Source organism: Lipophrys pholis (assembly GCF_963383615.2).
Source record: "Lipophrys pholis genome assembly, contig: SCAFFOLD_53, whole genome shotgun sequence".
Taxonomy (NCBI): Eukaryota; Metazoa; Chordata; class Actinopteri; order Blenniiformes; family Blenniidae; genus Lipophrys; species Lipophrys pholis.
Genome location: NW_028292267.1, coordinates 54,107 through 67,500, shown reverse-complemented (window position 1 = coordinate 67,500; position 13,394 = coordinate 54,107). Strand labels below are relative to the sequence as shown.

Below are 13,394 nucleotides of genomic sequence, written 5' to 3'. Positions count from 1 at the left end.
CTTCATCCTTCATCCATCATCCATCATCCTTCATCCTTCATCCATCATCCTTCATCCTTCATCCTTCATCCATCATCCTTCACCCTTCATCTGTCATCCATCATCCTTCATCTGTCATCCTTCATCTGTCATCCATCATCCTTCATCCATCATCCTTCATCTGTCATCCATCATCCTTCATCCATCATCCTTCATCCTTCATCCTTCATCCATCATCCATCATCCTTCATCCTTCATCCATCATCCATCATCCTTCATCCTTCATCCTTCATCCATCATCCATCATCCTTCATCCATCATCCATCATCCTTCATCCATCATCCTTCATCCATCATCCTTCATCCTTCATCCATCATCCTTCATCCATCATCCATCATCCTTCATCCTTCATCCTTCATCCATCATCCTTCATCCATCATCCATCATCCTTCATCCGTCATCCATCATCCATCATCCTTCATCCGTCATCCATCATCCATCATCCTTCATCCATCATCCATCATCCTTCATCCATCATCCATCATCCATCATCCATCATCCTTCATCCATCATCCTTCATCCTTCATCCATCATCCTTCACCCTTCATCCATCATCCTTCATCCATCATCCTTCATCTGTCATCCATCATCCTTCATCCATCATCCTTCATCCTTCATCCTTCATCCATCATCCATCATCCTTCATCCTTCATCCATCATCCTTCATCCTTCATCCATCATCCATCATCCTTCATCCATCATCCTTCATCCATCATCCTTCATCCATCATCCATCATCCTTCATCCTTCATCCTTCATCCATCATCCATCATCCTTCATCCTTCATCCATCATCCTTCATCCTTCATCCTTCATCCATCATCCTTCACCCTTCATCTGTCATCCATCATCCTTCATCTGTCATCCTTCATCTGTCATCCATCATCCTTCATCCATCATCCTTCATCTGTCATCCATCATCCTTCATCCATCATCCTTCATCCTTCATCCATCATCCATCATCCTTCATCCATCATCCTTCATCCATCATCCATCATCCTTCATCCTTCATCCTTCATCCATCATCCATCATCCTTCATCCTTCATCCATCATCCTTCATCCTTCATCCTTCATCCATCATCCTTCACCCTTCATCTGTCATCCATCATCCTTCATCTGTCATCCTTCATCTGTCATCCATCATCCTTCATCCATCATCCTTCATCTGTCATCCATCATCCTTCATCCATCATCCTTCATCCTTCATCCTTCATCCATCATCCATCATCCTTCATCCTTCATCCATCATCCATCATCCTTCATCCTTCATCCTTCATCCATCATCCATCATCCTTCATCCATCATCCATCATCCTTCATCCATCATCCTTCATCCTTCATCCATCATCCTTCATCCATCATCCATCATCCATCATCCTTCATCCATCATCCTTCATCCTTCATCCATCATCCATCATCCTTCATCCATCATCCTTCATCCATCATCCTTCATCCATCATCCTTCATCCTTCATCCTTCATCCATCATCCATCATCCTTCATCCGTCATCCATCATCCATCATCCATCATCCATCATCCTTCATCCGTCACCCATCATCCATCATCCATCATCCATCATCCATCATCCTTCATCCATCATCCATCATCCTTCATCCATCATCCTTCATCCTTCATCCATCATCCTTCATCCATCATCCATCATCCATCATCCTTCATCCATCATCCTTCATCCTTCATCCATCATCCATCATCCTTCATCCATCATCCTTCATCCATCATCCTTCATCCATCATCCTTCATCCTTCATCCTTCATCCATCATCCATCATCCTTCATCCGTCATCCATCATCCATCATCCATCATCCTTCATCCATCATCCTTCATCCTTCATCCATCACCCTTCATCCATCATCCTTCATCCATCATCCTTCATCTGTCATCCATCATCCATCATCCATCATCCTTCATCCTTCATCCTTCATCCATCATCCTTCACCCTTCATCTGTCATCCATCATCCTTCATCCATCATCCATCATCCATCATCCTTCATCCATCATCCATCATCCATCATCCATCATCCATCATCCATCATCCTTCATCCTTCATCCATCATCCTTCATCTGTCATCCATCATCCTTCATCCTTCATCCATCATCCATCATCCTTCATCCATCATCCATCATCCTTCATCCGTCACCCATCATCCATCATCCATCATCCATCATCCATCATCCATCATCCATCATCCATCATCCATCATCCATCATCCCGCCCCACAAGTCCTGTGGCGACAGGCGAGCGGCGAAGCAACAGGTGTGGCTACACCGTCACCACCACCCTGCACACAGGCGGCCCGGGGTGGGTGCTCACTATCCACTGAAAGGAGCAGCTGTGTGTGCGACTGAGCAGAACCTCTTCAGGACCGCTGCTCACCTCCATGGCACGAGGGAGGGGCTAGCAAAGGTGCTCTAAACAGCGCCTGCTCCAGGTCACCCTGCCTAGCTTAGCGTGACTGGCGGGGACGCTACACACACAGTCAACAAGACAAACAAGGACACCTCTCAGTCTTCCTCTGTGGAACGTGGAAACACTCCTTGACACAATGGACTTGGGGAGACCACAGAGACGCACCGCACTCGGCCCAAATGAAGAACCTGAAGAGAGACACGAGTCGTTGATAGTGGTTGTCAATCATCGACAGTAGTAGTAGTAGTAGTTGACAGTTGGAGTTGACAGTTGGAGTTTACAGTCGGAGTTTACAGTCGGAGTTTACAGTCGGAGTTTACAGTCGGAGTTTACAGTCCCTGACAGTCATTGTAATTAATAACCATTGACAGTCATTAACAGTTGACGACTCGTTGTTCGTTCCAGAAGTCCTACAGCGTCGACCAGGAGCCTCAGAAGCAGCCGAGTGTGAAAACTGGGAAACAGCCAAGCATCAGACGTGAGTCTGTTGCAGACTGTGTGTGTGTGTGTGTGTGTGTGTGTGTGTGTGTGTGTGTGTGTGTGTGTGTGTGTGTGTGTGTGTGTGTGTGTGTGTGTGTGTGTGTGTGTGTGTGTGTGTGTGTGATACAGGTCAGATTCTTACATGTTTTAACTGGATTTCAGAAGCTTTAAATCAAACTGTTTGAAACCTGAGAGGACAGACTGAAGACAAACTGAGAGGACAGGCTGAAGATAGACTGAAGACAGATTGAAGACAGATTGAAGACAGACTGAAGACAATCTGAGAGGACAGACTGAAGACAGACTGAAGACAGATTGAAGACAGACTGAAGACAGACTGAAGACAGACTGAAGACAGACTGAAGATAGACTGAAGACAGACTGAAGACAGACTGAAGACAGACTGAAGACAGACTGAAGATAGACTGAAGACAGACTGAAGACAGACTGAGGTAAACAAGTCTAAGAGTTGAATGTGCAGGAAACCCAGGAAGGAGGGGCGGATCATTGTGTGTTGTTTTATACTGAGCTGAAAAGAGGAGCAGTGAGGAGGAGGAGGAGCAGTGAGGAGGAGGAGGAGTGAGGAGGAGGAGCAGTGAGGAGGAGGAGGAGTGAGGAGGAGGAGCAGTGAGGAGCAGTGAGGAGGACCAGTTAAGAGGAGCAGAGGAGGAGCAGTGAGGAGCAGAGAGGAGCAGTGAGGAGCAGTGAGGAGGAGCAGTCAGGAGGAGCAGTGAGGAGGAGCAGTCAGGAGGAGCAGTGAGGAGGAGCAGTGAGGAGGAGCAGTTAAGAGGAGCAGTGAGGAGCAGTGAGGAGGAGCAGTCAGGAGGAGCAGTGAGGAGGAGCAGTTAAGAGGAGCAGAGGAGGAGCAGAGAGGAGCAGTGAGGAGGAGCAGTCAGGAGGAGCAGTGAGGAGGAGCAGTTAAGAGGAGCAGAGGAGGAGCAGAGAGGAGCAGTGAGGAGCAGTGAGGAGCAGTGAGGAGGAGCAGTCAGGAGGAGCAGTGAGGAGGAGCAGTCAGGAGGAGCAGTGAGGAGGAGCAGTGAGGAGGACCAGTTAAGAGGAGCAGTGAGGAGCAGTGAGGAGGAGCAGTCAGGAGGAGCAGTGAGGAGGAGCAGTTAAGAGGAGCAGAGGAGGAGCAGAGAGGAGCAGTGAGGAGGAGCAGTCAGGAGGAGCAGTGAGGAGGAGCAGTCAGGAGGAGCAGTGAGGAGGAGCAGTTAAGAGGAGCAGAGGAGGAGCAGAGAGGAGCAGTGAGGAGGAGCAGTGAGGAGGAGCAGTTAAGAGGAGCAGTGAGGAGGAGCAGTCAGGAGGAGCAGTGAGGAGGAGCAGTTAAGAGGAGCAGAGGAGGAGCAGTGGGGAGGAGCAGTTAAGAGGAGCAGAGGAGGAGCAGTGGGGAGAAGGAGCAGATGGATTGGAAGAGGAGCAGCTCCTCATCCTGGAGCTCCAGTGTGACTCCTGCAGGAGGAGCAGGTGAGCTTGTGGCTCCTCCAGTTTTTACTTGCTTGAATGTTTCCCCCTGCCATGATGATGTCACCTGGTCTGGTTCTGGATCTGGTTCTGGTTCTGCTGAGGTTTGGGTGTGCTTCTTGTCTGATTCTGATTCTGATTCTGGTTCTGGTTCTGGTTCTGGTCTAGTTGTGGCGTGGTTCTGGTCTGGTTCTGGTTCTGCTCAGGTTCTTGTCTAGTTCTGGTTCTGGTCTGATTCTGATGTGGTTCTGGTCTGGTTCTGATCTGGGTCTTGTCTGGTTCTGGTCTGGACCTCACTCCGTCCTCTCTGTGTCCAGCAGACGTCCAGAAGCTCCGCCCCCACAGTGTCCACCGCAGGACTCCCCCTGCCTGTAGCTCCGCCCTTCAACCTGGGAGCCAATCAGAAGATGTCGACCTCATCAAACCCCGGAAGCTGGTGAACCCGGTGACGTCGTCCCGGAGCCACCAGGAGCTACACCGCGAGCTGCTGAACCGCCGGTAACACAACTACACTACACAACTACACAACACAGCTACACAACTACACAACACAGCTACACAACTACACTACACAACTACACAACACAGCTACACAACTACACTACACAACTACACAACACAGCTACACAACTACACTACACAACTACACAACACAGCTACACTCTACACAACTACACAACACAGCTACACAGCTACACTACATAACTACAAAACTACAAAACACAGCTACACAACTACACTACACAACTACACAACACAGCTACACAACTACACAACACAGCTACACAACTACACTACACAACTACACAACACAGCTACACAGCTACACTACATAACTACAAAACTACAAAACACAGCTACACAGCTACACAACTACACTACACAACTACACAACACAGCTACACAACTACACTACACAACTACACAACACAGCTACACTCTACACAACACAGCTACACAGCTACACTACATAACTACAAAACTACAAAACACAGCTACACTCTACACAACTACACTACACAACTACAAAACACAGCTACACAGCTACACAACTACACTACACAACTACACAACACAGCTACACTCTACACAACTACACAACACAGCTACACAGCTACACTACATAACTACAAAACTACAAAACACAGCCACACAGCTACACAACTACACTACACAACTACAAAACACAGCTACACAGCTACACAACTACACAACACAGCTACACAACTACACAACACAGCTACACTCTACAGCTACACAGCTACACTACACAACTACACAACTACAGTACAAAACACAACGACACTACATGGCTACACAACTACACAACACAGCTTCACAGCTACACAACTACGCAGCACAGCTACACTCTACAGCTACACAACTACACAACACAGCTTCACAGCTACACAACTACACAGCACAGCTACACTCTACAGCTACACAACTACACAACTACACAGCACAGCTACACTCTACAGCTACACAACTACACAACTACACAACACAGCTTCACAGCTACACAACTACACTACACAACTACACAACACAGCTACACAACTACACAACACAGCTTCACAGCTACACAACTACACTACACTAGACGACTACACTACACAGCTACACTCTACAGCTACACAACTACACAACTACACAACACAGCTTCACAGCTACACAACTACACTACACAACTACACAACTACACAACACAGCTACACAACTACACAACTACACAACACAGCTTCACAACTACACAACTACACTACACTAGACGACTACACTACACAGCTACACTACAAACCCACACAACAACTACACAACTACATTACTTACCTACAACTACACTACAGAACTACAACTACAGACCTACAACTACACAAATACAGTACACACCTACAACTACACACCTACAGTACTACACTACACACATCTAGACAACAAGCGACCAGGTTCCATTGACCAACCAGCTGAGCGTCTCTAAAGCGGAGCTGTGGTCCTCCAGGAGGGACCAGATTCCAGTCCTCCAGGAAGGACCAGGTTCCAGTCCTCCAGGAGGGACGAGGTTCCAGTCCTCCAGGAAGGACCAGGTTCCAGTCCTCCAGGAGGGACCAGGTTCCAGTCCTCCAGGAAGGACCAGGTTTCCGTCCTCCAGGAGGGACCAGGTTCCAGTCCTCCAGGAAGGACCAGGTTTCCGTCCTCCAGGAAGGACCGGGTTCCAGTCCTCCAGGAGGGACCAGGTTCCAGTCCTCCAGGAGGGACCAGGTTCCAGTCCTCCAGGAGGGACCAGGTTCCAGTCCTCCAGGAAGGACCAGGTTCCAGTCCTCCAGGAGGGACCAGGTTCCAGTCCTCGAGGAAGGACCAGGTTTCCGTCCTCCAGGAGGGACTCTTGATATGCAGGAGACATCTGAGGCAGGAGGATGGAGGTGTTTAGCTTCAACTGACTGGAGTACCTTGTACAGGTCTCACTGCCGTAGACATGGAGGGTGGAGGCCTGGTAGACATGCAGGGTGGAGACCTGGTAGACATGAAGGGTGGAGGCCTGGTGGACATAGAGGGTGGAGGGTCTACTTCTGTGGACCCAGTGAGCCTCTGGTCAGGTCAAGGTGCTGCTCTTCACTCTCAGGTGTGGACAGAGACACGGTACGGGATTCAAACCAACAAACAAGATAGTGGAACTGTTACAAAGAGGATGAGTAAGAGGACGGAGAAGGAAAGGAGGGGAGATGTGACTGAACCACGAGCAAACTAACAAACAAAACCTGCTGAACTAAGCAAAGAACTCCAAGACAGGACAACGTCCAAACTGATCCCAGGACGAGTAGAAAGACAGAAACACTTCTAAGGTCACTGCTGACCACCCTGCCTGCTGTGAGGTGGGCGTGGTCAGCAGTGAGGACGCTGGACGGTGGGCATATGCTGCAGCCTGATGGAGGAGGATCTGATGGAGGGTCTCCTGCAGGCCATGTCCCCATGTCCAGGGTCTCCTGCAGGTCATGTCCCCATGTCCAGGATCTCCTGCCGGTCATGTCCAGGGTCTCCTGCAGACCATGTCCAGGGTCTCCTTCAGGTCATGTCCAGCGTCTCCTGCAGGCCATGTCCCCATGTCCAGGGTCTCCTGCCGGTCATGTCCAGCGTCTCCTGCAGGCCATGTCCCCATGTCCAGGGTCTCCTGCAGGCCATGTCCACATCCGGTCTTGACAGTTCCCTGTCAAGGAAAGCGGTCTTGCAGGCGTTGCCGATCTGATATCATCTGTGAGGTCGAGGGACATGGTCTGGACATTCCAGCGAGCGGAGAGCTGGAGCCTTCCTGTTCCTTTCTTTTCTGCCGTGCAGATTTTCAGCTCGGTTGTCCAATGGTTGGTCCCTGAGCTCCACGCAGCCAGACGAGCTGTGGGGGGACAGCTCCTCCCCAGTTGGGGGCTGTCCAGCATCTGTCATCTGTCCCACCGCAGGAAGTGACCCCCGTCCGGTTTCCTTGGCCAATCAGAAGGAGTGTGTTGTGCCGGTGGTTTGGAATGTCACTGGAGTGTCCTCTCTCCTCGTTCTGAGCCTGGCCAGGCGTTATGGACTTATTACTGATGGAGTCCAAAGGATAGGAGGAACCAATAGAGTCTGGTACCAGAAACGCTCCAGGCCTTGCTGGTAGGAAGCATCAATCCAGAGTGGAGCCTCAGGGGCTCCACTCTGGATTTCTCCTGAAGCACATGCTGAGCGGCGGGACCAGTGGAGACCTGGGTGAGGACGATGGTGAGGATCAGGAGTGAGGACCTGGGTGAGGACCAGGGGTGAGGACCTGGGTGAGGACCTGGGTGAGGACCAGTGGAGACCTGGGTGAGGACCAGTGGAGACCTGGGTGAGGACCTGGGTGAGGACCAGTGAAGACCTGGGTGAGGACCAGTGGAGACCTGGGTGAGGACCAGGGTGAGGACCAGTGAAGACCTGGGTGAGGACCAGTGGAGACCTGGGTGAGGACCAGGGTGAGGACCAGTGAAGACCTGGGTGAGGACCAGTGGAGACCTGGGTGAGGACCAGGGTGAGGACCAGTGAAGACCTGGGTGAGGACCAGTGGAGACCTGGGTGAGGACCAGGGTGAGGACCAGTGAAGACCAGGGTGAGGACCAGTGGAGACCTGGGTGAGGACCAGTGGAGACCTGGGTGAGGACCAGGGGTACAACAATAAAAAGAACTACACAACAGACCGTGTGTGTGTGTGTGTGTGTGTGTGTGTGTGTGTGTGTGTGTGTGTGTGTGTAGGGAGTGTGTGGAGATGAAGCCGGAGCTCCAGAGAGTTTTAGAGTCGAGGAAACGAGAGCAGTTGATTCGTCAGAGAAAAGAGGAAGACGCTGCCAACAGGAAGCTCTCTCCTCTGGAGGCGGAGTTACAGAAGAGACATGACAAGCTGGAAGAGGTAACACAATTACTACACAACCACACAACTACACAACCACACAATTACTACACAACCACACAATTACTACACAACCACACAATTACTACACAACCACACAATTACTACACAACCACACAACTACGACACAACCACAAAACTACATAACCACACAACTTCTACACAACACTGTGTCGGTCTCTGTATATGTCTGTATGTCCCTGTGTCTGTCTCCTTTTCTGTTTCTATGTCTGTCCCTGTCTATGCCTGTCTGTGTATTTATTTGTCTGTGTCTGTCCCTGTGTATCTGTGTCCGTCTCTGTGTCTGTCCCTGTGTCCCCGTGTCTTTGTATCTGACCATGTGCCTGGCCCTGTGTCTATGTGTCTGTCTCTGTATCTGTACCTGTGTCCCCATGTCTCTGTGCCTGTCTCTGTATCTGACCCTTTGCCTGGCCCTGCGTTTATGTGTCTGTCTCTGACCCTGTGCCTGGCTCTGTCTCTCTGTGTCCCTGTGTCTGTCTCTGACCCTGTGCCTGGCTCTGTCTCTCTGTGTCCCTGTGTCTGTCCCTGTGTCTCTGTGTCTGTCATCAGCTGGAGCAGCAGCAGCAGCAGCAGGAAGTTGGAGCTCCAGAGTTCATCAAGGTGAAGGAGAGCCTACGACGGACATCCATCTGTAAAGGCGAGACGCTGTGAAGACTCCTCGTCTTCCATGGGACAAACACCTGCTGTCCTCGTCCTCCGGGGGACAAACTGAGGACACAATATGGAAGTTGTGGACACAACATGGACACTGTGGACACACTGGACTTATGTGGACACATTATATACACACTGTGGACACGATGGACACTGTAGACACAATGGAAACTGTGGACACTATGGACAAACACGATGTCTCAGCAGTTTATGATTGAAATGAAAATGAAAGCAGCAGCTAGCATGAGTGCTAACAAATGTTTAATGGACGATTAACTGCTAAATGATTGATTGATTGATTGATTGATTGATTGATTGATTGATTGATTGATTGATTGATTGATTGATAACTGTTTGTAACTTATTGATAATTGAGGATTAATTGATTACCTGTTCAATAATCACGGCGCCATTAAAAACTTCTGGATCAAAGTTGAAATGACGTCAATAGAAAATGACGTGACGACGACTGATCACCTGTATTGATCCATCCACTGTAACATCAACAAATATCAAACAAACAAACCATCGAGAAACCAAACTAACGACTTTAACAAGTATTTTATTGATCGCTGCGTCTTCATAACATCTCATCACGAAAAACTGTCATAACATCTCATCCTCTAGGGGGCGACCAGCCTCCCTCGCCATATAGAACATGAAGCTGAAGTGATGACGATCATCTCAGCTCTGAAAGGTTCTACAGCTAAACATCTTCATGGTATCGACACAAACTTTGTGTAAAACTTTGCTCATGCTCTTGTATGACCCTGCTGGTTCACCAGTTCATCACTCTCATGGTTTACCAGTCTCATGGTTCACCAATTCATCCATCTCATGGTTTACTAGTCTCATGGTTCACCAGTTCACCAATTCATCTGTCTCATGGTTCACCAGTCTCATGGTTTATTAGTCTCATGGTTCACCAGTTCACCAATTCATCTGTCTCATGGTTCACCAGTCTCATGGTTTATTAGTCTCATGGTTCACCAGTTCACCAATTCATCTGTCTCATGGTTCACCAGTCTCATGGTTTATTAGTCTCATGGTTCACCAGTTCACCAGTCTCATGGTTCACCAATTCATCAGTCTCAAAGTTTACCAGTCCCATGGTTCACCAGTCTCATGGTTTACTCGTCTCATGGTTCACCAGTTCATCAGTCTCATGGTTCACCTATTCACCAGTCTCAGGGTTTACCAGTCTCATGGTTCATCAATTCATCACTCTCATGGTTTTCCAGTCTCATGTTTTACCAGTTCACCAGTCTCATGGTTCACCTATTCACCAGTCTCATGGTTTACTAGTCTCACGGTTCACCAGTTCACCAGTCTCATGGTTCACCTATTCACTAGTCTCATGGTTTACCAGTCTCATGGTTCACCAATTCATCAGTCTCATGGTTCACCAATTCATCCGTCTCATGGTTTACTTCTCTCATGGTTTACTAGTCTCATGGTTCACCAATTCATCAGTCTCATGATTTACCAGTCTCATGGTTTATTAGTCTCATGGTTCACCAGTCTCATGGTTCACCAATTCATCAGTCTCATAGTTTACCAGTCCCATGGTTCACCAGTCTCATAGTTCACCAATTTATCAGTCTCATGGTTCACCAGTCTCATGGTTTACTCGTCTCATGGTTCACCAGTTCATCAGTCTCATGGTTCCCCTATTCACCAGTCTCAGGGTTTACCAGTCTCATGGTTCACCAATTCACCAGTCTCATAGTTCACATATTCACCAGTCTCATGGTTTACTAGTCTCATGGTTCACCTATTCACCAGTCTCATGGTTTATCAGTTCACCAGTCTCATGGTTCACCAGTTCATCACTCTCATGGTTTACCAGTCTCATGGTTCACTAATTCATCAGTCTCGTGGTTAACTAGTCTCATGGTTCACCAGTTCACCCGCCTCATGGTTCACCAATTCATCAGTCTCATGGTTCACTAATTCATCAGTCTCATGGTTTACTAGTCTCATGGTTCACCAGTCTCATGGTTCACCAATTCATCAGTCTCATGGTTCACTAATTCATCAGTCTCATGGTTTACTAGTCTCATGGTTCACCAGTTCATCACTCTCATGGTTTACCAGTCTCATGGTTCACCAGTCTCATGGTTTACTAGTCTCATGGTTCACCAGTTCACCAGTCTCATGTTTCACTAATTCATCAGTCTCATGGTTTACTAGTCTCATGGTTCACCAGTCTCATGGTTCACTAATTCACCAGTCTCATGGTTCACTAATTCACCAGTCTCATGGTTCACTAATTCATCAGTCTCATGGTTTACTAGTCTCATGGTTCACTAATTCATCAGTCTCATGGTTCACCAGTCTCATGGTTCACTAATTCATCAGTCTCATGGTTTACTAGTCTCATGGTTCACCAGTCTCATGGTTCACTAATTCATCAGTCTCATGGTTTACTAGTCTCATGGTTCACCAGTTCACCAGTCTCATGGTTCACTAATTCATCAGTCTCATGGTTCAGATGATGGGTTGATCTCCAGGAAGAGACTCGGTGTCCATCCTGTGAACGTCTTATTGAACTGCTCAGCACCAGAAGAAGCGTCTGCATGATGTTCAGCAGAGAACCTGTGAAGAACCGTCAGTAGAGAACCTGTGAAGAACCGTCAGTAGAGAACCTGTGAAGAACCGTCAGTAGAGAACCTGTGAAGAACCGTCAGCAGAGAACCTGTGAAGAACCGTCAGCAGAGAACCTGTGAAGAACCGTCAGTAGAGAACCTGTGAAGAACTGTCAGTAGAGAACCTGTGAAGAACCGTCAGCAGAGAACCTGTGAAGAACCGTCAGCAGAGAACCTGTGAAGAACCGTCTTGTGTTGGACTCCAGCATCAATTTTACAAAACACATCAAACAGGTGAGCAGAATAAAAACCTTCATTCCACCTGAAGCTGCTCCATCCTCTGTCCACTGCATGGTGGTCTCTCACCTGGTCCACTGCATGGTGGTCCCTCACCTGGTCCAACGCATGGTGGTCTCTCACCTGGTCCACTGCATAATGGTCCCTCACCCGGTCCACTGCATGGTGGTCCCTCACCTGGTCCACCGCATGGTGGTCTCTCACCTGGTCCACTGCATAATGGTCCCTCACCCGATCCACTGCATGGTGGTCTCTCACCTGGTCCACTGCATAATGGTCCCTCACCCGGTCCACTGCATAGTGGTCCCTCACCTGGTCCACTGCATGGTGATCTCTCACCTGGTCCACTGCATAATGGTCCCTCACCTGGTTCACTGCATGGTGGTCTCCCACCTGGTCCGCAACATAATGGTGTATCACCTGGTCCACTGCATAATGGTTTATCACCTGGTCCACTGCATGATGGTATCTCACCTGGTCCACTGCATGATGGTCTCTCACCTGGTCCACTGCACAATGATCACTCACCTGGTCCACTGCATGATGGTCCCTCACCTGGTCCACTGCATAATGGTATATCACCTGGTCCACTGCATGGTGATATCTCACCGGGTCCACCGCATAATGGTCCTTCACCTGGTCCACTGCATGGTGGTCTCTCACCTGGTCCACTGCATGGTGGTTTCTCACCCGGTCCACTGCATGGTGGTCTCTCACCTGGTCCCCTGCATGGTTGTCCCTCACCTGGTCCACTGCATGATGGTTTCTCATCTGGTCCACTGCATGATGGTCTCTCACCTGGTCCCCTGCATGGTTGTCGCTCACCTGGTCCACTGCACGATGGTCTCCCGCCTGGTCCACTGCATGATGGTCTCTCACCTGGTCCACTGCACGGTTGTCTCTCACCTGGTCCACGGCATGATGGTTTCCTCACCCGGTCCACTGCACGGTTGTCTCTCACCCGGTCCACTGCATGATGGTCTCTCACCTGGTCCACTGCACGGTTGTCTCTCACCCGG

At 49.1% G+C, this 13,394-nt stretch overlaps 1 protein-coding gene across 3 annotated transcripts in view; it reads left to right on the top strand.

Moving 5' to 3' along the window:
• Positions 1 to 9,926, top strand: part of LOC308128023 (protein FAM107B-like) — a 14,696-nt gene extending 4,770 nt beyond the window's left edge. For 2 of the 3 annotated variants that reach the window (XM_080493697.1, XM_080493698.1), the window contains 4 exons: positions 2,872 to 2,944; positions 4,725 to 4,905; positions 8,662 to 8,815; positions 9,386 to 9,919. In XM_080493697.1, the coding sequence (XP_080349823.1) occupies positions 2,872 to 2,944; positions 4,725 to 4,905; positions 8,662 to 8,815; positions 9,386 to 9,487 (510 nt within the window). In that variant the 3' untranslated portion in view covers positions 9,488 to 9,919. Of the gene's footprint in view, positions 1 to 2,871; positions 2,945 to 4,724; positions 4,906 to 8,661; positions 8,816 to 9,385 lie in introns of all 3 variants that reach the window. The other variant, XM_080493696.1, reaches the window with a different exon arrangement.
• Positions 9,927 to 13,394: the final 3,468 nt, after the last annotated feature.